Source organism: Psammomys obesus, unplaced genomic scaffold (genome assembly GCF_907164565.1).
Source record: "Psammomys obesus unplaced genomic scaffold, mPsaObe1.curated_primary_1811, whole genome shotgun sequence".
Lineage (NCBI taxonomy): Eukaryota > Metazoa > Chordata > Mammalia > Rodentia > Muridae > Psammomys > Psammomys obesus.
Genome location: NW_026585895.1, coordinates 52793102 through 52817585, shown reverse-complemented (window position 1 = coordinate 52817585; position 24484 = coordinate 52793102). Strand labels below are relative to the sequence as shown.

The 24484-nt window shown below is 50.8% G+C and overlaps 1 protein-coding gene across 2 annotated transcripts in view; it reads left to right on the top strand.

Annotated features, from left to right (window-relative positions):
- Positions 1–824: 824 nt before the first annotated feature.
- The window catches only part of Col5a1 (collagen type V alpha 1 chain), a 151356-nt gene continuing 127696 nt past the window's right edge, over positions 825–24484 (top strand). For both annotated transcript variants that reach the window (XM_055600207.1, XM_055600206.1), the window contains exon 1: positions 825–1268. In XM_055600207.1, the coding sequence (XP_055456182.1) occupies positions 1160–1268 (109 nt within the window). In that variant the 5' untranslated portion in view covers positions 825–1159. The remainder of the gene's footprint in view (positions 1269–24484) is intronic.

Sequence of the window (24484 nt, the reverse complement as noted above, 5' to 3'; positions counted from 1 at the left end):
CTGAGAGAACATCTCTCCCTCTGCGGTGGCTGGGGAGCTGGAAGCCCCTTTCCCTTCCCCAGCGGTCTGTTCTGGAAGGGGGCTTCTCCCTTGGCTTCCTTTTCCTTCCAAGTGGCTGGGCCACCAGGGACAGTAGGACGAGGGTGGGGTGGGATTTGAGCATACTCTTCACCTGATTAATAACTTGGTTACCCCAGTTCACTTGAGGCCCTTCTGGGCATCCTTGACAATCTAGTTAGGGGAGAGACGGAAGGCGGGTCCTCGGGGCTGGGTTGACCGGCCAGTCTAGGGAGCCCCTTCTGGCTGAATTGCAAGTTGAGTCTCCGCCCAGAAGAGGAGCTCTCGGAACTCCTCCTTAAAGAGAAAGTTCCGCGTGGTAGTGCGAACTCTCTCTCTTTTGAATTCAAGCGATCGGACTTCGGGGCGGGGGTTTCCTCAACGCTGGTTCTTGGAGTCTGGCCAGGTCGGGGTACCTGAGGCGGGAAGAATCGAGGACCAGAGTGGGCCATCGGGTTCCGGAGGCCGCCGCCCAGAGCCGGGAGAAAAAACGGGGGTGCCGCCCCCGTCCCACGTCCGCTCCCGCCCCGGGCCAGCCCCTTCCTCGCCGCGACTCGCCCGCTGTTCCCACCCCCTCGCCCGCGGCGCCCAGTGGGAGGTGGGGGCCGGCCTTGCCGAGCCGGGCGCCAGGCTCTGATTTGCTGCGGGCGTTGGGGATCGACAGCCTCCGCGTTGTCTGCCAGCAGTAAGGGAGGGAGGGAGAGGGGGGAAAAAGTGCTCGGAGCCGAAGGCGAGGTCTGCACTCCTCGTCCCCGCGGCTGGCTCAGGACCTCACTCCAGCGGAGCGCCCACGGGGAGCGGGTCGCGGGGCCGCAGCGGCGAGGAGGCCACGGGACTAGAAGGAGAAGGACAGGGAGCGCGCGAGCAGCCAGCGAGGGGGTCCCGGCCGTCCCGGGCCATAGCGGATCCCCGCGCCGTGGGCTAGCGCGCCTGCCGCCCCTTCCAGGACAGCCACCGCCGCGGGGAAGATCGGGCGGGCGCCGAGCTTCCTATGACTCCCTGAAGTTGTCGCGCTCCCCTCTGCGTCTTCCACCTGAGCCGTGTCTTTGGTCCCCGTGCATCGCGTGCGCCCCCCGCTCCCTGGCTCGCGCACCCCGCCGGCATGGACGTACACACCCGCTGGAAAGCTGCGCGCCCAGGCGCCCCGCTGCTGTCCCCGCCGCTGCTCCTACTCCTGCTGCTGCTGTGGGCGCCGCCTCCGAGCCGCGCAGGTAAGAGCGCTCCCGGGCCGGGGGACCGGGCCTTGGGGACTGCAAGATGCGCGCGGAACCGCCGCGCCGCTGTCATCTCAGGCGCCTTCGCCGCCCGCCTCCTCCGTGTCTTGCAGAACTTTCCCCCTTGGCCTGTGGAATGCACCGGGCAAGACAACGAATACCATTCGTTGGGGGCCCGGGAGAGGGAGCCTGGCCAACTCCATCCCCGCGGTGTACCGCCCCCTCCTCAAACGGGCCAGCTGGGTGGGGCTGTCGCTCGAGTCAAGGAAGAGTCTGCCTCGTGTTAGATGTGAGCAGAGTTGGTCACACTTTTGTCCCCAAGCCTCACATTCCCTGTCCCACATCACAGGCGACCCGCTGCATCCCACGCAGCCCTTCAGCAGGAACTTCTCTTCTGAAAGCTGGGAAGGGCCGCCCCCTAGAGTTAAGGCCATTAAATTCCTCGGGGACTCCTTGGGGTGGAGGGGATCCCAAAGTTTGAATCCCCAGCTTTGGACTTCCCTCGGTACACACCCTCCAGCTTGCCCGGTTGTCTGGGCTGACTCTCTGCTTTCCCAGGGGACAGGGTTCCCTCCAGTCTCCACCAAGTCTTCAGGGGGCACTGGGGAGACCTGGGAGATAGTAGGCCAACCCTAACCCCGAACCTCCTAACCCCTTAGAGGTAGTTTTCTTGGGCTTACTGCCCAAAAATGGGCTGAAGGGCAGACCGGGCCAGGAGAGGGCCTCAGATGATCTGCAGATGTGAAGCTCCTCCTGCCAGGATGGGTCCTTCGAGGGAGCCCTGATCCAATGGGAAGAAGCGGGGAGGCAGTGATTGTCCCTGTCTTCATTACAGCACTCCCAGGCTCAGGTCTGGGCAGGAATGCTATTCTCAGCATCACTTTTGTTAGTTAGCTGTGGGATAAATCTTCCCAGATCGCTAAGCACCATAGCCCATGGTGGGAAGGCATCCAGGCATGCACTGATAGGGGAGGTGAAGGCTGTTACAAAGAGTTCAGGCAGCAGAACAGCGGGTGGCTGCAGCCGACATGAGATGGTCAGCCCTTGGCCAGTGACAGGGCTCTTCTTAGCTGGTGCTTCCAGGACTAGCGGGAGAATCATTTTCCACGCTCCATGGCCAATTACAATATTCTTCTCCTGTTTCCTGGCACCGTTAGTGTCCAGTGGGTACAGAATAAATAAGAGTAGGAATGGGAGGGTCTCTGGGCCTCAGGGGACAGAAGGAGAGCATGGGATGATGCTCACTCTACTGGGACTTGGACCAACCGACCTGGATTTTGCAGGGTTTAGTTAGAAGTAAGGAATGATGGAGGCCCTCAGAAAGTGTGGAGGAGAGAGAAGATGGGGTCAGTCTCTCCCTTACCCCCCAACCCCCACATGCTCCCCCTGGGTACTTAGTCCTGTCCAGTCCATTTGGTGGAGTTTCCCTAGAATCTTAGGAGGGAATCCTTCAGAGCAATCCTCACCAGGGAAACTGGGGTTACCGCTAGCATAGGTAGAGCGTTCCTGGCATCAACAGTTTGCACCAGCCTTGCCCTGCTCCGTGGCCATCCACCTCTCTGCTTCACCCCATCACTATGCTTTTTCACCCTTCAGCCCTTCTTCCCCTTGCTGTTGAGGGTGCGGCCACTTGGAAGGGGCTGCCAGGATCCTGGCTATGGTGTTAGACATCTTGCTTTGGGTAAAATAGACTCTTAGAAGCAAGTAAAGAAACCACTTTTCTGGGTGGGCTTCAGGAGGCTTTTCCCCCATCCGGTGGTGGGACCCACTTTGAAGTCATTCTCAGTGCATGGCCAGAGGGGCAGCAGTCCCCTTTTGATTCTGGCAAGCCAGGAGAAAGTGCAAACCGACCCTGCTCTGCTCTGCTCTTCCTCTGCCAGATGTTTTCCGAGTTTTCCGTGAGCACAGTTCTTCTGCTGCTTTCTTGGCCAATTGTGTGAAGGAGTGAGAGAGAAGTCAGATTGCACTGGGAGCTGCTAAAAGTCTTAACATGGGGGGGGTGGGAAATGAAACGTGACCCCAATATTTGGAAATTGAGGTCATCTCCTCCATGTGCTATTGGTGGGCTCAAATCACATGACTGCTTTTTGCAATAATTTGCAGGGAAAGCCGGCCAAGTTTTTGTGAGACTTGACAGATATTGAATGGTTAAATTTCCTGTGACTCAGTGAGCTGGCTACAGGGACATCCTTGGGCCTTCCCTCCCCTCTCCTCCCCTCTCCTCCCCTCTCCTCCCCTCTCCTCCCTCTATCCCTCCTTCATTTTCTCTACAAAGTCCAGTTGGTAGGGGAACCCAACTTCCTGTAGCAGCCCTCTGTGCCTGTCAGGGTGTATTTCTCTGGTGACAGGGTTGGAGCTGTGGACCCTTTCCAGCTGTGACTACCCAGCTGTGGTGGCAGAGTCCCCTCCTGGGGCTAGCTCACAGCCTCTTCTCTGATGATGATGTCTTGGGGGTTGGCCTTGTGGTGCTGGCCAGGAGACTGCCTCTCCACCCCACCCTGTAGATATTTCTGGATGCTCCTCATAGCCACACCCTTAGCCGAGGCCAGCTGATGCCCGCTGCCTGCCCCTGCCTCTGGCTGGAAGCCTCTTTCTCCTTCTTTATTCCCTCACTGGGTCAGTCTGTACAGGGTTACAGTTGTTGAGTAGAGTAGGGACTATCAGGATCTAACCTGGTCCCCACACACCCAGCAGGGATGGTGAGTGGTGCCTGGTGGGCCAGAGAAGCATTATCTCCTCCACTCAGGACACCGTTTGCTGTAGTGTGGGGTTATTCAGTCTGCCCATCAATGGCTCTGGGAACAGCTAATACTGATGGCTAGTTTGCTGGTACCTGTCTCAGCAGCAGAAGAGCAGAGCCTCTGACTCCCCAGGCCAAAGCCCTGAGTGAATGGCTACCCTCTTGCCAGGCCCCAGCCCAAGCATTCTGTTTTTTGATTTTACATCCATTTCTTAGCTTTCTCCCGGGAGAGCCGGTATCCTGACCTACAATCCCAGCTCGGAGGCCATGTCCAGGCAGGGCTCTGTGGGACAGACAGGGTGTTCCTTCAGCCAGTGCCCTTTCCTTCTTCTGCCTCTTCCCACACCTTTCCCTCTGTCTTCTCTCTGCCCTTGTCTTTCCTCCCTTTCATCCTTCTTCCCTCCACCCTCTTTCCTTTCCCCTTTCTTTCTGTCTCCTTTTGGAGGTCCCTGGCCTTCTGCAGGGACTCCCCAACTCTTTTGGATCACCTAGGTTCTTCACAGTCAGAAGAATCTTCAAGTACCACAGGCTTTTAGCTTGCACTTGGCCTGGGGGTGCTGGAGCTGGTGGTGAAGGGGGTTCCTAGTTCCTTTCTTGCATCAGACATCTTTCTTCTCGTTCTTAGGCCACCTCAGGTATCCTGGGTCTTGAGAAATAGCTTTGGAGGATATCTCCATGGGGGTCTCTGGTGGCTTGATAACTTTTCCTTTTCATTACCCTCCCCCACAGTGTTCTCTTTCCTCTGGTTTTAATCTTGCTTTTGCTCCTCCTTCCTGGCTGAATATTCCAAATTTATCTCAGAGAGTTCACCCTGGGCTGTCTCCCTTGGCTAGAAAGCCCCTCATCAGTGGGTTGGCAGGTCCCCAGTTCTTGTCTGCCTTGGTGATCCTATACCAGGAGAACAAAAATGCCACTGACAGAGAACAAGTAGGTAACTCTCTCTGTCATCCCTATTCCCTTCAGGATGGGAGGCAGGACCTAGCACTCTGCTAGCAGGACAGGCCATGGGCTTTGCCTTTGCCCGTGGGAACCCCTGATGATCTGTGGGGGGCATGCCTTGGTGAGCTTGCTGCAACTCCAGAGGATGTTCACAGCTGAGAAGCTAGCATGTCCTGTCTCTGTCTCTGAGGTTGAAGGTCAGCTAGGTTGAGTCTCTGTGCCTCAGTTTCCATTCCTACAAAATGGGAAGACTAGCTCCTGTCACTCTGAGGGGCCTGAGACTGCCTGGGTGGCTCTGCCAAAGTCTCTTAGGTGCTGGGATGTAGGGCCATCTCCTGTGCTCTGTAGGAATTTGAAAAAAGAAAAGGGCAGTGTTCCCTAAATCCTCTCTGGACACCAAGATTCTAGAAGCCTGTGTGCAAGGAGGTGCCACGCAGCTCTTGTCTTCCTGCCCTGGTTCTCATCTGCAGGTGGCACCCTGCCCAGTCCCCTTATGGTGGCATTGTAGTCAGCTGAGGAGTGTGTGTGAAGGCACCGGACAGGTCAATTCCAGGGTAGTTTTCATGACTGTGTGTGTGTAATGTGCTTGCCCATGTGGGACCCACGTTTCTGTATGTGCTTTATGTATAGAACAACTGTGTGTGCAACTGCACATATGTGTGGGACTATGAAAGCACACACATATGTGTGTGTGTGTTTCCACAGCTGTCCTGAAAAGCTTCTGTACTCTTCAGGATGGGAGGCGAGGAGAGGCTCTCGGCCCTGGAACCCTCGGAGCTCCTGGTGACCACAGGTCCCGGGTCCTGCCGCAGGGTGGGCTGATCTACAGGTCCTTTCAGTTTGATGAGGAGAGCATTGTCACGTGACACCTGCGCTCCCCATCTAGTTGTTTGTTCCCATGGACTCGGCGCATCTGCTGTCAGCACTTTGCTAGATGCTTGTGGTAATTCTGGCCCAGCTCTTGGATATGCTAGGATGCCATGGATAGAGCTGCCGGCCATTCTCACAGGCCAGACTGCAGCCACTCTGGGGCACGGCCTGCCTGCAGACTTGGTGTGGTGGGGTGGAAAGAACAAGTGGCTTGGGTGAGGCAGCCTACATGCCCATCCTGGCTACAATCCTTCCCAGCTGTGTACTCAATGGCCTGGGCCTCAGTTTCCACGCTCTTGAGCAGATGAACATGATTGTAGCTACAGCAGATGCTTGTGAGATAAATACAGTCACATGAGGCACAGATAAGCTTCCACACGCACGTGAAGTGCAGATAAGCCCCATGATCACTGTTGTGCTCGCTGGGGTTCTTGATGTGGTTAGAAACTGATATCAGCAGCCGTTGAAGTCATCTGCCCTGTCCTCCCACGAGGACCACACGGGGTCTTCAAGATGGGATAAACATGGTAAGCAGTGTCCGTTTGTGACTGCCCACTTCTCCCCAGGCCCCAAGCTCTGTTCCTGTGCAGTGTGGACAAAACACCCCCATGCCACTTCTGTGGCAGCTGCCCCCTGCTGTGAGGAGGCTCTGGGGTCAGGAAGTGCGAACAGACCTGGCCATTCATGGTTTGTGGCCACCTCTTCTGGCTCTGGGAAGGGAGTGATGGAATGAAAGATGGAGATGAGGCACATCCTTGGGTGCATACTGCAGGCCCAGGTTCCTTTCTGTCACCCACGGCACATAGTCTCAGCCACCAGCCCCTCAGCTCCTTATGAACATACTCATTTTATTTTTTCTGGAATATTCCCAACTTCAGAAATGACCCCACATCAGTGGTAAATGTTACCATTGTTTGGTGACTCAGACCTAAGACATTAACCACAGACTGACCCACTTTTCTCAAAATGTAATAACTTGGAGTTCCAGGGGCAGAGATGCTTCTGGTCATTCCATGACCACCTTTGCTTCCTGATTATAGGCCTGTTTTGTATTGCACTTATTTATTTGTGTGTGTGTGTGTGTGTGTGTGTGTGTGTGGTGCTGCGGACAGCTTAGAAGAACAGTGACCTCCCAATGAGACTGGTGAGCATTTTAGCTTAAGTGGACATCATGATGTGGTACAGTCTGAAGGGTGGGCCCTCCAGCCTTTATTGTGCTCGAGTGAGAAAACTGGCCTCACTGGAACTTAGATCTCATAGCCTCTGTGGGTTTCAGGGCATAGGTGAGCAGCCGGTAAGCCATCCCTGACTGACAGGAACTTCTGGAGTAGGATGTGTAGAGGGGATAGATGCCTGCATAGATGATATTGTCCAAAGAAGTGCGGTTAAAGTGGGAAGCAGGGAAACACTAATCAGCCATTGGGATTTGTGCCAGTCATTGGAGGTACATGTCAAGATGACAGTTCCAAAGAAGCTTTAGATAAAAAGGTAGCACTGGCCAGTCCCAGTTGAGCACTGGCCACTCAGAGTCCTGCTTGTATCCTAGGCCTCAGAAGCACTGTGCTAAACAGCCTGGGCTCTACCCCTTGCACAGTTGAAGGTAGGTCCCTCTGGATGGGTGTAGAGGGCACGTCCCTATTGTTCTTTTTTTTGGGCTCCTGTTCACCTTCACTTTTAATCCTGATCTCCAGGCATAGCTTGCACAGTTTTCATGCTCCTGAGTGCTCCCCAGCACGACCTGCACAGTGCTTGTGCTCCTCAGCACGCATGGGACAGCTTGCAGGTGCCATGGTGGGCACAGGAAGAGCCTCTTGAATTTAGCCCGGCTCTGGGAAGCTGACCAATATGGGAAGGACCTTTGGGGATGTGTTTTCACGGGCCTCCTAATAGGGGTTGAGTTTCAGCATGGGAGGGCCTGGCTGGAGAAACATTGTAAGGAGAAGCGGTGTGAAGGCCGACAAGGCCCTTCCTTACACACTCTCTTCAGTTCAAAGATCAGAACGCTATCCCCTTCCTGTCTGTGGGGTACGTCCATCCAGTCCTCTCTGAAGGGAAGACCACTGTGCAGCTGACTCCTGCCTATTTCCCAGCACATCTCAGGGATCAGGAGTGTACGGGGCTGTGAGGTTCTGGAGCATGATGCGGCTGAGAGTCTGTTAGCACTGAGAGAGAAACTCCCCACTTGGTACAACAGGCCCTACATTCTGCAAAGCCCCAGGTCTGCCCCTGCTAGCCTTGCCTCATCCCACAGTCTCTCTACCCACACCCCGGGTTTCTTAGGCAGATTTCTACCATCACCTGCTTTCACTAGTGACGCTTTGGGCACATGTCCCCAGAAGTCAGTCTACTAGCTAGAGCTCCTCTGCCGCTCTGGACTCTGCCCACCATCACCCACGGGCTGTCTCCCTCTAGGCTGCGCCAGTGTGGTCTTGAGACTGCACTTTCTTGTTGGTGACACATCTGCGTGGGAAGGATGAAGAGAGTTGTAGAGTTGGAGCTTAGAGAGGGTCAGCGCCCTGGAGGCTCCAGGCCAGAGGGGCAGAGGACAGCTATTTCCCACGCCCGCAGACATCCAGCTCACAACCAGGGGTTGGGCAGCGAGGCCCCTGCATCTTGCCCTTCCCTGTGCGCTTAGCACAGCAGAGGCACCTACCATGCCTTGGTTCTCCCGTCTGCCTAGTAGACATGTCTGAGGAAAGCTGAGGGATTGCAGTGCCTGCTGCAGCTGCCCTCCTTGTATGATACACATGTCAGTAAGTGCCCGTGCGGGGCGCACATGGAGCCTGCAGAGCTCACACATGGAGCTATACTGCCTGGAGCTTATGAAGGAGCTGCAGGGAAGCCTGGGAGCAACCTCCTTCCAGCTATCCATGGTTAGGCTGATGGGGTGCAGACTCCAGCCCCTCCTACGACCTCAGTTATCCTGAGTACACAGTTCCAAAACAGGGAGCCTGAGGAACCTTTCTGGAGCTCCTCAGACTATGTGTGTTGGAGGCCTCTGCTGCCACTGACTGGTGAACAGAGAGACAGGCACAGAATAGGCTCTGCTCAGCCAATCCCAGGACGGAGAACCTGCAGTTACTGCCTGGTGTGTGACTCAAGATGGCTCTGTGTACTGAGCCCTGTATCAAGAAGGCTGCACCCCAGATGTTCCTGTATTGTCATTCTGATGCAGCAGGGGCTTTCCTACCTTCTAGTAATGCTCTGGAGAGCCGGTCCCCAGAGAGCTGAATGCTAGACTTTTGCAGAGGGGTCTATGACCCCGCCCAGACATGCCTGGTGTTCCCTGGGCTTGAGGAAAGTAAAGTAGGGCAGTGGGCAGATCCACTTTCTTCAAATAGGGCCTTGAGGGACTGAGTAGGGGACCCAGAATGAGACCAGCAGGTGGAGCTGAGGTACCCACATAACTATCAGCTTCAGTGGCCCAGGACTGTGTCTTGTAGATGTGGGTTCATTCATGGGGCCAGTTTTAAGAAGCTCCCTGGCAGTCCTCCCAAATTCTGGTGTTAGTGTCCCAGGCGAGGACACATTGGGACAACTCTGGGCATAGCAGACAGTCCCTCGGGAGGGTCTGCCCCACTGCCAGCTCTTAGGCATGGAAAAGAAAGTTCAGCAGATTCTCAGGGTCAGGACAACAGAGGGTCCTGTGGGTCAGGAGAACATGTTTGGACTCCTGGCTGTCCAAACTAGTGTGTCTTGACACGCTAGTTAATCTCTCTGATCTGATCAGCTTATCCACCCATCAGAATTGCTTACGTGGAAGCATTGCTGACTGTAGGACCAGAGATAGTGGGACTCCTGTGGGCATGTGCCTGTGATAATGAGTTGCTTCCAGCCCATGTGGGCAGGAGCATGGAGGATGATGACCTGTCCTGTAAGTGGCGCATAGCTCATCTTTGTTACTGATTGGGGTCAAGGAGCACCCCTAAATTTCTCTAATATGTGAAGCTGCTGTGTGTGGGTACAGTACCATGCCACCTCAGCAGCAGTCCCTTCCTTAGGGAAAGGGGGTCCCACTGGTGACGAGGGTGAATCTCTGTGTCATACTGGAGCTACCCCATCTTCCCCTGCCTCTAACACCTGGGAGTGGGTATAGGTGTTTTTCTGCCCAGGGAGGGAATTGACAGACACTCTGAGGAGGGCTTGCAGAAGCTGGGGTCTGGCCTCCAGCCTCAGGCCACTTGCAGAAAATTATACACAGACGAGTTGGGGATTTCTGAAGTCACAGGTGGCGAAGAGAGGGGACCAGACCCTTGGTGATGCCTGGCAGGAAAAGTCCAGCTTCCTATAACCCTGCTGCTGGGGAAAGAGCCTGGCTGTCCTGAATCCAACCAGCTGAGGGTGCTATTCCAGCTCTAAGGTGTTTGCCTCTGACGATGGCAGGAAGGTCAATGCAGGCTGTCACATCCAAGACCTTCCTGGATGACCATCAGTGTTCCCGAACATCTCTGCTGGGGTGGTGTGCAGGCAGAAGAGCCCACCCCCACCCCTGGCAGGTGTTGTAAAATGCCTTCAAGACACTGAGTTGATGTAACCAAACTCTGGCTTGATCCTGGCTAGATGTTCACAGTGACTGAAAATGGGTTCCAAGCAGAGAACTCTTGTCTTTTCTGCCTTTTTAGGCCCGCCCCATTTCTTCACTGTTGCTGGCTCTGTCCATGGGGAGGGGCAGCCCCGGGTCTCCTAGCCTCGGAGCTGCCTGTCCTCACATGCCCTGAGACTCCCTGGGTCCAGCCTGTGGACATGCTCCACCTCCTCTGCTTGGGGCCAGGGCTGGGCCGATTGCAAACAGCTGCTTGGCCCTTGAGGCGGACTCCAGGAGGGACTGCTGTACAAGGGCATGGGCAGTGTGGCAGAAAGGTCACTTGGAGTGTCTTAGGGGAAAGCCACAGCTTCTAAAGAAGAGCTTGCCTTTTGTATCCTAGAAAGACTGGAGAACAGGGAGCAGGCAGCTGATCTGCCCATTGTGGTCCACCAGGTCAGGACAGCTGACGAGGGTCTGTCTCTGGACTGCAGGGTGAGGGGCACTGGGCTCAAGCAGGCTCTGCCTCCCTGGCTCTGGTAACCTGCATGTGGGTTAAGGCAGAAGGAACCTCCCACATATGAAGAGGCAGGTTTGTCCAACGGTCACTGAAAGTGAAGAGTAGGACCCCGGGCTGCTGTCTCCTCCTCTTCTCTTTTACTCCCTCCTCCTCTTTTTTTCTTTTTCTCTTCATCCTCTTCCTACTTCTCCTCCACTTCCCCTCATTTTCCCTTTTCATTTCTCCTTCCTTTTTTTCTCCATTCCTCCACCCCATCCTTCTCCCTACCTGCTCTTACCCAAGTCTTTTCTGACTTAGTGTGTCCTGTTGGCATCTTCTAAACCAGGGCTCTTAAATGTGTTCTGCTCGAACCCTTTTTTTCATGTGAGCTTGGCTAGACAGATATGTAAAGTAGGTACACACACTAAACATCTACTGATAAGTATGAGGAAGTTTATTTTAAAACAATTCTTTTCTATACATATTATGGCATCTATTAAAGATTAAAGCAAGTTTGCATGCTAGTGAGATGGGTACCCTTCTTTATCTTTATATAAAGGTTAAATCTGGGTTGCATATCACTGCTGCCAGATGTATAGTGGCTTCAGTGTTGTTCAGAGGCCCTCAGTATCTTAATTTATGATGGTCAGTGTTGAGAACATGGATTCATACAAGTGGATAGTACAAGCTGGCATAGGTGTTTTGATAAATTGTTGGAAATGTTGCCCTAATCCCAAATTAGAATTTTCTTAATGATTTTTGTTTTCATGAGCAAAATGATTTTGTTTTTATGCTCAAATCAGCAGTTCAAATGCCAACTTTTGAAAAATTAAACATTGTTGAATATTAATATTTACTATTGATTTATCTTTTAGTTAAACAATGGTTATTAGTAAACCAGCTGTATATATCCAATTCACCCCACAGAGACTAGGATGTATTTAGTTAACCTAGAGCACAATGCTGGGCAATACTCACTCCATCCTAAACCTCCAAGCCCGCATAGTTTCCTCCCAGATTTCCCACATTATACTTGCTTTTAGTCATATCTTAAGTCCCGTTCATCCTTCCTCATGGTTCCAAGTCCTGTCCTGTTGATCTCTGCTATCAACCCCCTCCATCCCCCTACACACTTCTTTCTCCTCTCCTCTGGACCAGGATGTCCCACCCTATTCTCTTCATTGCACAGCACTGGCTGGTTGTTTATAGAACAAATGGTGGCATGTTTACACAAACAAGACAGGTGATACTTAGAATAAACATCACAATGCAATGTCCGGATTGAAACCAGATAGTGGGGTAGAGGAAGCAGCATTCGAATGAACAAGGGTCAATTGTATACATTCCACAAGAACATTATGCCAACATTCAAACATTAAAAAATCAAGCATAATACAACCTAAAGATATGCTGATTTGATGCTTGCTCCTGAGAGATAATAGTAGGGAAATATGAAAAGCCTTTATTGTTTGTGATTAAATCACCATGCCTCTTTAAGAGCAGAAAACATTACATACAGACAAAGCATTGGTGTCCTAGGGTGGAATAGTCTGGACTCTGAGCTGAGGCATGCACAGTGAATGCACAGTGGGCATATGTGTCCAGGGCCAAGGCTGCAGTGAAGTCACAATGCACCATAATGGGTGGGCACTGCCAGAGACCACTCGGTTTCATGATGCATTTGATTGGAAGTAATTTTTGGTCACTGTTCATTTAGACACCTGTTACTGTTGCCAAACTGTTTCACCACACCCTCCCATAGCCTGTCATGCGACCCCATGAGGAGTTAATACCCACAGTTTAGAGAGGTTGGCTCTAAGGTGTGAGGTATGAGCCACCATTCCCTCCCCATTTCCTAGGTGAGAAGACCCAGACCCAAGAGGCCCTGCAACTGGTGAAGGATAGAGCTTTCGCCCTTAAGACAGCATCTGCTCTGGGAACAACTTACCAGCCTGAGGGGTGGCATTCAGGCTCAGTGTCAGGGCCAGGAGAGAATGCTGATGGTGGGTGACATTTAGTCTCCACTGAAGGCACTTTCCCCTTTCCTTTGGGGGTCTCCATCCCTGTAGCAGGGACTGAGAGGGGAGGGTGTGGGGATGATGGCAGGATGAGTGGTCCTGTGTACTTCATGCCTTTCCTCCGTGCCTCTGGCTTTCTGTGTGTGAGAGTTTGTGTGTATTCTGTCATCAGGGCTGGGGCTCAGGTCTCTGTCTGTAGGCACTGCTTCCTGAAGCTCCCAGCCCTGGGTTCCTGTCTTCTGCTCTTTCTGGTCTGTCTTTGGAGAGCTCTGTGGTTTTGCTCTCCACAGCATCCAGCTGTGAGCAGCTTGTTTGTTTAGGAGTCTGAGTCACGGTTTCCATTTTAGTGGAAGTTCTGATAGTGGGGGATTATGGCCAGGTAGGGGCTGTCTGCTCTATCTCAGTTCACAGCTGATGCAAGGAGTGTGGGGCCTGCTCATGGCAAGAGTGGGTGAGGTTTCTGGATCTGTCCCCCCACATAAGCAGGGTGGGAGTCGAGTCATCAGTCAGAGGGTCCAAGAGTTAAGCCAGTACGGCTTAGCTGTGAGCGAGATGTGGCCAGAGAAGTTAAGCAGGACATTACCCACATCTTTAAACCATGAACTTTTTAGAAAAGAAAAGGAAAACCTCAGAGAACAATGTCTGGCTACCTGGCTGTCTTAGTGTGTGCCCCATAAATCCTGTAATTGGTGCTTGCTGCCTCGCGCCCCCCCCCCCCCCCCCCCCCCCCCCCCCCATGATGCCTTGGACACTACAAGGGAAAGTGAGGGAAAGATCACCTTGCACTTGTGATCTCAGACATCTGGAGCTTCGGGTCACCCAGTAGATCCGAGTTCCCAGCACACAGTGGCAGAACACGGCCCTAGCTGTGTGGAGTGCCAGTGAGGCTTGGAACTCAGGTCTCTGACTATACGGGGGAGGGAAGACAGCATCACCTAGAGGCCAAGTGTGGTATTGCACTTCAGGGCTTCTCCGCATTTACAATTGGGTGTGGCTTGGGTAGCCAGTGTGACTTCAGGCCCGACATGCCTGTGCCTTAGTTTCTTCACACGCAGTGGAGTGGATGATGTCTACATCTTTTCTAGGCTTGTGGTGGGAACCTAAGGAGGCAGAGTTGAGGCCACACAGAACCAGACAGGTCTGGAGTTTGCTGCATCTCACCAGCATGGGTCATGCCTAGTGAATCCTTTCTGGGATGAGCTGAAAGTAATTTGCAAACTCCAGGATGTTCACTGAACAAAAGTATAGCCATGTTGTAGCAGCAATTGGTGTTGGGAAGCCAGGGAGGCCCTGGCCCATCCTGCCCATGCTGGAAGGGCAGCTGAGTGCTGTAGAGCTGGACTGCTAGGATAGATGTCCTGCTATCCTCTGCAGGGAGAGGCTGTCCCCTGTTTGCCCAGAGGCATCTAGGGACTGTCGGTTGGCCAAAGAACCTGCTCCTCAGTGTGTGGTGGATCAGAATATTTGGCTTGGGGTCCTGTTGCACTGTTCCCTCTCAGATCTAGACTCAGAGTTGCATGCACATCACAGTTCTTATGGAAGTTTGAACCACCCAGGGTCTTGCAGTGATATCCAGGAAAACAGCAGACATGAAGCTGGACATGGTGATGGGTACCTAGATTCTAGCATGATTTGTCTGATGTCTCCAGAGAGACCCGTGGGCGCATAGCTAAACACATCTTGCCTCTTCCCGGGGACTTGCTTTCTTTATAATCCCAGGCCAGCCTCAAGCTCACTCCGTAGCCAAAGATGACCTTGAACTTCTGATCCTCTTGCTTCTACCTCCCGAGTGTTGTCATTATAGCTGTGCATCAGTTTTATGTAGTAATGGGGATCAAACTCAGGGCTTTGTGCATTTTAGGCAAGCACTCCCCCAGTTGAGCTACATTCCCAGCTTTGACTTAATTTCTGTGCACTTTTTGCTCCTTTCAGCAGGTCCATGCAACTGCTCTCCTGCCCCTGGAAGGACTCCTTAGGTGACTGCTCACAAGGAGCCAGCCTGAGGTTGGGTTGACACTCTTCTGGGATCTGTGCCTTTCTCTGCCTCTCTCTACTGGCCAGCTAACCCTGTTACCTTTCAGAGTGTTCATTCCTAAGCTGCTGCTTTCAGCTCCAGCTGATCTGACTCTAGGATCAACCATTTCACCCTGTAAAGTCTTCCAGCCTTGTTTGCAGTGATTTAACTACAGCCTGCTCCTACCCACTCTTCTAGCTGCTTCTTTCTGTTGGAGCCTGTCCCTTGAACAGCTCCTGTTTTCTAGGACTTGAGGGGTGAGCAGTGAGGTTGTAAAGGACTCTTCACTCTAGACTCAGGCATGCCCCCAGCCTCCCTCCTTGGGCTAAGACTAAGCCCAGTAGAAGACACCAGGCCCCTGCTGTGTGCTCTTTCTCCCTCAGTGCTCAAGCCTGGTCGATATCTTGGCCAGCAGATAAATTCCTTGGCAGAGAGGCAGTCTGACCTCTTTCCAGTCACTTATAAAACTGTTTCCTGGTCTGGTTTCTTGAGTAATGTTGCAGCCAGGGCACAGCCACACCCACTCAACCCTGGCATCCCGCTGTTCCTTCCAAGCAGTCCATGCAGTTCTACCCTGGGCTATGTCAGATTGAGTGACTGTTGTGATGCTCTCATAACCTGCCTGTTTCTTGCCTGTTCAGCCATCAACTTCCTTTCTGTTTTGACACTTGTGCTGGCTGAGGGACTCTATCTGTATGTGCCAGAGTTGCTGGCTCCTGTTTTCTCTATTATTCTTCCTTACTCTTAGCGGGGCACACAGAGTTCTCTGCCCAGTGACTAAAATTTTAACCTCATTGATGGGGCCTTTCCTATATCCCTCAGGGTCATGGTTGGCCCCCTCCTATATGCCTGGGGGAATCTCACTGGTGGGTTCCCTCCTACAGTGCCTGGGCAGGCATCGCAGGCAGGCATGAGGACTGATGCCAGAGTGGCTTAGCTGGCAGGGATTCTTGCTAGGACTCTCCATTCTCATCCTCACAGCTCTGTGGCTTTACCTCACCTATGATCTCATTCCTGGCCTCAGTTCTCACAGCTCTTCAAGGGATGGGTTTGCATAGCTGCCTGCTTAGTTGGGAGCCAGCTGATGAGTTCCAAAACTGTTGTTAATTGTGTCTCTATTGAGCCACAAATTCAAACCAGAGTCTGTACTGTGACCCTCAAGTCCGGGGCTATTAGCCATAGAAGAACTATGTCTGCCTCCTTCCTTGGGCTACTGTGCAGCTACTCAGTGACCTGTCTGCTCTGCTAAACCCCCAAATTCAACTGAGCAGCACCTCCTTGCCAGCAATATCCAAGGCACTGTGTGAGGCTTTGCCAAGGAGTGGTTAAGAAAACCGCTTTCCTGAAGCGTAACACAGTGAGCTCCACACACCTGTAATTGGCACACAGCTGGCACAGCCCCAAGGAGAAGAGTGACATCCTGGCTGGGCCATGGGATCTTTGAAATCTGAGCTGCCTCCTGGAGCTGGGCATGGCAGCACTGCGGCTTCCCAGTGTGAGTCTGAACTACCTACACTCCTCGTGCCAGCCCAGGAGGGAGGAAAAGCAGGTTCTGCTTGGGTTGGGTCCTTTAGGGTCATAGGTCAGCCTGGTTAGGACAGCACTAGCAGAGTTAGGGTTCCCACTGAGGGTGGCCTCACCATGTGATTCCCTCCTTCTTCTTTAATAACATGTATGTTTTGAAGTAAACGATGCATCTCACCGTGGTGACCTTGGAAAATGAATGCAGAAGTGGCTAAAAACACCTATAATTCTTGAAGTCAGGGCCCATGGGTGTGAATTCAGAGAATAAAGAAGGAAGGGGATTTGTCACAATGCCTACTTGTGGAGTACCTGGGCACCATACCAGCTCCTGCAGCCACTCTACCAAGGACCCTGTGCTCACTGGGTACCCTCCCCCCCCCCAGGCAAAACCTTGAGGTCTGAAGGCAGCAGGATGATTCACTGTCCTTGTGTTTGTGTGCTGTAGGCCCATCCATCCTTACCTCTGTGAGTGCCTGATTTGTTAGTGTCTCCCTCATTGGTGGATGTTTGGGTGGTCCCTAAGCCTCATATTCCAAGCCACCTATTACAGAGAAACATCCTATGGGGGTGGATGGCTCTGACCTCCTTCTTGGGCTGCATTTAGGGGAGAGAACATGCTAGGGGCCTGGTGATCAGTGTAGCCTCATTTCTTGTCAGCCAATCAGTGCAAGTGGGAGATGACTGACCCTTGCCCTTAAAAGCAAGGACACTGGCAGGGGTTTAGGGCCTAGCAAAGGCTGCAGTTTCACAAGGGCCTTGGAAGAAGGAATTAATCACTGAGCTGGGCTGGGATGATGAAGAAGCCATCTGGGGCAAAGATGCTTCTGTCTGCCCTCCTCTTGCACTAGTTCATTCCAGATGGATCAAAGATGTGCACTTTAAAAATGAAAGTATGGGAAGTAGGTGTTTATGACTATGAGACAGTGGGGGTGGGGTGGGAAGATGAAGTTGTTTGCATGACATAAACCTCAGAAATTGTAAAAGAGAATTATTTGAGTTTTTCTGCCTGGCTGAACAGTAAAAGCAACCGCCAGTTTCAGGAAAAGTATGTAAACCTGTGTGGCAGGAAAGGGGTCAAAATGGAACAATATGCAAAGAGTTTCCACAAAATAATAAAAAGGTCAAAGGTATGACTAGTTCTTAGGAAGGAAAACTTTTGGAATTTTTACATATGTGAACATTGTTTAACAAAGACAAAGTGAAGGTGAAGCCTCAGGACCAAGGATACACCATGAACTGTTAGCTGGGGGAAATAAACACCTCACGTCCTGCCCTTCTCCAGTAAGCAACCAGAAGTAGCTACTGAGATGTTAAATGCACGTGCCCCTTGGCCCAGCATCCCTGCTCCTTGGAGTATGTTGCTTTCACTGCTCATGTGTGTGCAAGGAGCTGCTGGGAAGAGCACAGACTCAAAACACCTTCATGCTCACAGAAAGGAGTCCTTTGTCCAGACGGGTTCTCCTTAAGTAGCCCAGGCTGGCCTCAGTGCGTGCTGGGATCACAGGCATGCACCACTGTGCCTAGCCACAGGAGAGGCATTTAAATACCTTACGGTGCATCCACAGGAGAGGACACAGCACAGACAACAGTGGATGAGGTTTAACTGGCTTCCGATTCACCAAGCAGCACCGGTCTTCAAGAAACTTGAGATGAAAACACCCAGATTCATGCTTACACATGAGTCAGTCATGGGAAAAGATGCTCAAATACCTTGATTCAGGTTTTTTTTCAGGCCACAGTTCTTGCCTACTTCTTTTGAGAGCTGAATGCAGGACCCCAGAGGTGTGCTGAGGGGAGCAAGCAGATTTACAGCTACAGAAAACAGAGGCGGTGAAGTGTAACACAGATGCTCTGGGCTGCATGCCTTTGGGCTGAGGTAACAGTAAATGCAATTTGTAATCTTAAAAGTTTATAAAGCAAGGGCTGGGGAGAAGGCTCAGCGGTTAAGAGCATATGCTATTCTCACAAAGGACCTGAGTTTGGTTGCCAGAACCAACGTTATGGGGTTTACAACCACCTGCAGCTGCAGTTCCAGGGGATCCAATGCCCCTGTCTGGACTCACATGTGCGCACACATCCACGCACACAAAGAAAAGTAGTTTTTTAACAGTTCATGAAGCGGCCAGGTGGCAGTGGTGCAAACATTTAATCCCAGCGCTTGAGAGGCAGAGGCAGGCAGATCTCCAAGTTCAAGGAGACCAGCTTGGTCTACAGAGTGAGTTCCAGGACAGCCAGGAAACCTTGTCTTGAAAATCAAAGCCAAAACCAAAAATGAAACAAAACAACCCAATGACAAAGTTGATGAAGCAAACCCGGGAGAAGTCTGGAGGGGGCTCAGCGGTAGAGCACCTTCTCTGGCATGATGCCATGGAGCCGAAAGCAGCAGCTGAAGACTGCCATGGCCCTAGCAGTCTCCACCAACACATTTTACAGGAGGAGAAACTGAGGCTGCCACGTGCCTCATCTAGGGACAATCGGAAACTGGGGTCTCTTGGCTCAGCCTGGGCTCCCTGGACTTTTCTGCTCCGGCATTGGAGCTCTTTTCTGCAGACTGGATCTTGGCTACTCAGGAAAAAGGTTTTCCTCCACGTCATTGAGAACTCATTGTAACCACAGCCTCCCTGCCTCTTCCACTGGCTACACATTCCAAGACCCCTAGGGGATGCTTGAAGCCATGATGGTAGTGAAGCCTGAGTATGCTGTATTTGTTTCTTTGTCTACACACCTGTGGCAAGCTTTCATTCACAGCCTGGGCACAGCTCCCGATGAATGGCTGCTAAGACAGGACAGTTGTAACAGTACACTGTCAGAGAAGTTATTTAAAATGTCTGAATTATTTTTGTGTCTGGACCTTCCTGTATCATATTTGGGGACCGAGACTTGCGCTGGAACTGAGCTAACTGCTCTCTGGCTTTGTGTCTGGGCCACTTCCAGCCACGGGCTGTTGTAAATAGAGCTTGGGTGAACGTCTTTCCAGAAGAACCTTTCTGACTCTCTGCTTATTTCCTTAGGGTGAATTCTGAGACACTGACTCACATGCCAAGCATGGGAATAGTGGAGCCAGGTAGTCACTGAATTCCATTCCTTGCCACAGTGGGCAATTACCACCTAGCTACCACATCCTGGGTGGCGTGCTCCTCAGGTGTCAAGCTCACGTAAATTCAGTCCACCGTGAAGAAGTAATTGCCTGATTCTGGTTCTGGTTCTGGTTCTGGTTCTGAGAGGCAGCAGGAGACTTTTGCTTCAAGTTTGCAACCCAGCTCGGCCTTTTCTCATGTCTGTGACGAATGCTAGATCCATTAGGCCTTTAGATGAATGTGAGTCAAGTCACAGGGTCAACATGAGTAGCTGAACTGTTAGGAATGAGAACAGCACACATACACTCTATGCTTCACAGCTCTCCTTCCATTAGTCAGAAATCACGATGGAACCTTCTAGACCCCAGTAGACACCTAACAGATACTAACTGTACTCCTGTTCTTTTTTTCTTTCTGGCATCTGTATTTGCCCACTGAGTTCCACTTAGTAAGCATACCACATGCTGCTGATGTCAGCGTCTTCTTGCAAGGTGTCTGTGCTTGGAAAGTACATCACAGCTTGAAGCATCTGTAAAGGTTTTAGGGTGGGCTGGGTGCTGCTGATGTAGGTAGGAGAGGGTCCGGTTTGAGCTGGAGGAAGATGGGAGCCATGAAAGGGCTCTAGGCAGCCTGTTCTTAGGAAGGCATTGTCCAGGATTCTAATGATGTGCAGCCCCATGAGCTATACTTATTCATGCCCAGGAGGGCTAGCTGCAGCTCTTGAGCCTGCAGAGTGATTAGACGGTTACTTCTTATCTCCTCTTGGGAAGACCTTGAGAGCCAGAATGTTTTACTTATGAGAGGGGGCAGTGTTCAGCCATGGCATGGGGTTATAGGAGGAAGGAATCTGCATCCTGCTCCTCTGCTTTGGAGTCTTTTCCTCACAGAACTGCCGCTGAGCTTTGGGAATGGAAAAGTGCTTCCTGGTCCTGGGGTATGGTGTGAGAAGTTCGTCCAAGGGTCATTTTGGAGCTGTGCAGATAGTCAAATAGAGGGTCAGAAAGGACTGCCAGAAAGGTGTCCATCTACTTGCTGTTTTAAACAGCAAGCAAAGAGCTGGAGACAACCCAGGCGGCTTGTATGCAGAACCAGCAAAATGCATCCTGACGGGGTGCAGTCTGTGATCCAGCAGCACCATTCAGACCTGGAGAACTGCGTGCATGGATGATGTGCTCAGGATATAGGGCTGTTGGTGGCTGGCGCCTGTCGCCTGAAATTTACCCCATTTAGTTTCCTCTCTCATGTTGCTGTCTTTACAGCATTTAATAGGCATTAAACCATCTTCAGGGGCCAGTTTTCTTCTGCTTCTAAAGCTGTCTTTTCTAAGGAGAATTTAAAGGCAATGCCATTTAGCTGCCAGTGCTGGGAGGAGCGAGCAGCTAAGAGACACATTTGCCTTTTGTCCACATTTCAATCTGAAAGGGCAAGGGTGAGGCAGACCCAGGACTTGCCATGGGGCCCTGGGCGGACTTACGATGTGGGGTGGCTGTTCCAAATGTCACTCTTCTGTGAAATGTACACAGCCCTGAGGATAGAAAACATGGTTGTTTTAGAAAGATCAGTTGAAAATCGCCCATTATCAAGGCAAGGACCACGGGTACTGGAACCATCTTACTGTTTGGGGTAGACAAGAAGAGAAAATGAGCATTTATCTATGTGATACTATTTCTTGCTGGGCTATTAACTGGCATGCGTTCTCTGTCTAATGTGCAATAAAAGCAACATGTGTTCATAGGGGAACATTAAGAGCTACCAAGAAGCAGATAAGAAAACAAAAGCATCATAATCCCTTGCTTATTTAAGTTATGGTGATGGCAGTGATGATGGTAATGGTGGCAATGATAATGACTGTGATGATTGTGAAGGTGGTGGTCATGGTAGTGGTGATGATAATAACTGTAGCAATGGTGGTGGTGATGATGGTGATGGTGGTGGTGATGATAACTGTAATGGTGGTGGTGGCCATGGTGATGAACACGGTGGTGGTGGTAATAATAATGAATGTGGTGATAATGGTGGTGGTGAGGATGGTAGTGGTAATGATAATGACTGTGATGATGGCAGTGTTGATGGTGATGGTGGTAGTGAGGCTAGTGAGGATGATGATGGTGATGTTGGTAGCAATGATGATGATTGTGGTGATGATAGTGATGATGTTGGTTTCTATTAATTGTAGTCAAACACATTACTAAAGGAACACCTTGATGTGTTTACTTTTTCCTATTTGTATCTTTCTACACATGCTTGGGATTACACGTACTTGGTACACATTTTTAAACTTAAACTCTGATGAGCAAACTTCAGTTAGGCAAGGAATAAAAGGGACTTTTTCAATCTGATAAAAATCCTAGATGTAAATTCTGTGCTGAACACAGATCAAGGAGCAGAGCAAGGCCACATGCTTTTGTTCAGCATCAAGTGGAAATCCTTGCCAATGCAATAAGGCAGGAGAAGGAAACAAAAAGGCTTATGAGTTGTAAAGAAAGAGGAAAATTGTCTTTAATTGTAAGTGATAGTTATCTAGGGAAAAACTCAAAGGAATCTATGAAGTAGTTTCAAGAACTAATAATATACCATTTAGGGTGGTATATGAAGCCAGTATACAAAAGTCAGTTGTATTTCCAGATGGAAGCAATAAACATTAGAAATAGAAAACTTAAAAGCATCACAATAGTAGCAAAATATGGACTTATTGAGCTTAATAGAGTGTAGCAAACATGTGGGGTGTGTATACCGAATATTACAGAATATCAACTAGAAAGATAAAAAACCTGAACACACAGAGCTGTGCCAAGTTCACAGATTCAGGGCACTCAAAACCGTGAAGGTATCCTTTCTCCTAAGCTGACCCACATGTTGAATAGAATGCAGGTTTCCATCTTAGCAACCACGAAGGGGAGGGCAATTCTGAACATTTTGTCATGTGTAGAGGATGTGTATGTTTGTGCATATGTGCAAATGCACACACGTGTATGTGGAGTGGGCCGTCTTCTTCAATTGCTCTGTTTTGTTTTTGAGACAGACTCTCACTGAGCTCGGAGCTCATCAATTCAGGAGGCCGCTGAGCTCCAGGAACCTGCCTGTCCACTTCCGCAGCAAGTTTCCCTCACTCAGCACCAGCACTGGGGTTTACACACATGCACCACTGGCTATGCCAGGCTTTTATGTGGGTTTGGGGAAATCTGAACTCAAGTCCTCCTATTTGTGGGACAGAGACTTTATTAACTGAGCCATCCCCCCAGATTCTGAAATTTATTGGGAAATGCAAAAATTGTAAAATAAGTAAAACCAATTGGTTCAAAAAGTGTTAGAGGACTTGCGCTGTGTCAGTGTAAGGCAGTGTTCTCACCCGTCCTAATGCTGTGACCCTTTAATACGGCTCTCACGCTATGGTGACCCCAACCATAAAATTACTTTCATTGCTACTTCCTAAGTGTAATTTTGCTACTGTTATGAGTCATAATATAAAATCTGATATGCAGGATACCTGATATGTGACTCTGGGGTCGCAACCCACAGGCTGGTAACACGGGTTTAAGGCTCGCCATCTACAGTGATCACGGCAGTGCAATGTTGACATAAAGGCACCGACTCGAAGTACATGAGCAGTACACACACACACAATACATGTACACACAAACATACATGCACACATCCACACACATACACAAACACACAGTCACACACACACTCATACACATGCAGATCATATGATTTTTGTTCGTTTGTTTGTTTTTTGGGACAGGGTCTCTCTGAGTGGCCTTGGCTGTCCTGTACTCACTTTGTAGAGCAGGCTGGCCTCAAACTCAGAGATCCACCTGCCTCTGTCTCCAGATTGCTGGGATTAAAGGCGCGGGCCATCATGCCTGACATAATCATTTGATTTTGATCAAGGAACTAGCGGTGGAAGGTGGTCTTTATCAACAACTTGTGTCCAAACCACTGGATATGCAATTGCAAAGAAAGATATCAGTTGAGTTGGGAAAGATTTCTAAGCTACAAGCTGTGAGCGTAGCAACTGGGAAAGCTCATGTGTCTTCACTGAAGACACAGCCCCACACTTTTCAGAAAACGAGAGGTAGTTGCCACAAGATGTTTGCAAAACATCTATTGATACAGAATTTACATCTGGACTCTAGAAGGCACAGTCACAGCCCCACCCAGAAAGAAAGTGAGTCAGTTTAAAACCAGAAAGCTCACAGAAGATGTGAAGATGGCCATTACACTTCTGAAAGCATGCTCACACTTCCAGTCATCGGGGAGAGGGAAGTTGAACCCCTGAGATGCCACCCCATACCTCCTGTGGGCGAACACACAATGGTGTGTGTGTGTGGTCACTTTGGAAAGGAGTGTGCATGCGTGCGAGTGTGTGTGTGTGTGTGCGCGTGCGTGCTCTCGCACCCACACACCTGCCTGCATGCTTACACGCACATGCGGGTTCAGATGTGCGGTGACCCTGCTTGTGCTCCTCCACTCCAGGGTGAAGTGCCTGCCCCAGTGCAGAGGGAGCGCCTGCACTGGAGGTGTTGAGTCCCTGCTAGCTGACTGACTCCCCAGTAAACCAAGAATCCCCGTCCGCGCCACCTGTGCCACTTGGGATGGACACAAAGGGGCCTTGACTTAATTTGAAAGTATTTATTCATCAGTGGCATTGAACTTTAGTTGTTTGTCTGTCTACCCTCCTTTTTAATCGCAAGACGTCTCCTGGGGATTTCTGTCCCAAATACACCTCCTTGTTTTTCACTAGCTCCCTGTAATGTTGGTTCAATGGCTAGTTGGTTTGTTTGTTCATTGGTTGATAGGTTGATTCATTTGTTTATTGATTAGATGGCTGGTGAGTTTATTCATCAGTTGGCGTGTTTGCTCATTGGTTGGTTAATTTTATTCATTAGTTGGTTGATTGGTTAATTTTTTCCCATTGAATAGTTGGTGGATGTCTCATTTGCACATTGGTCAGTTGATAGGTAGATCATTTGTTCATTGGTTACTTGGTAGATGACTAATTTGTTT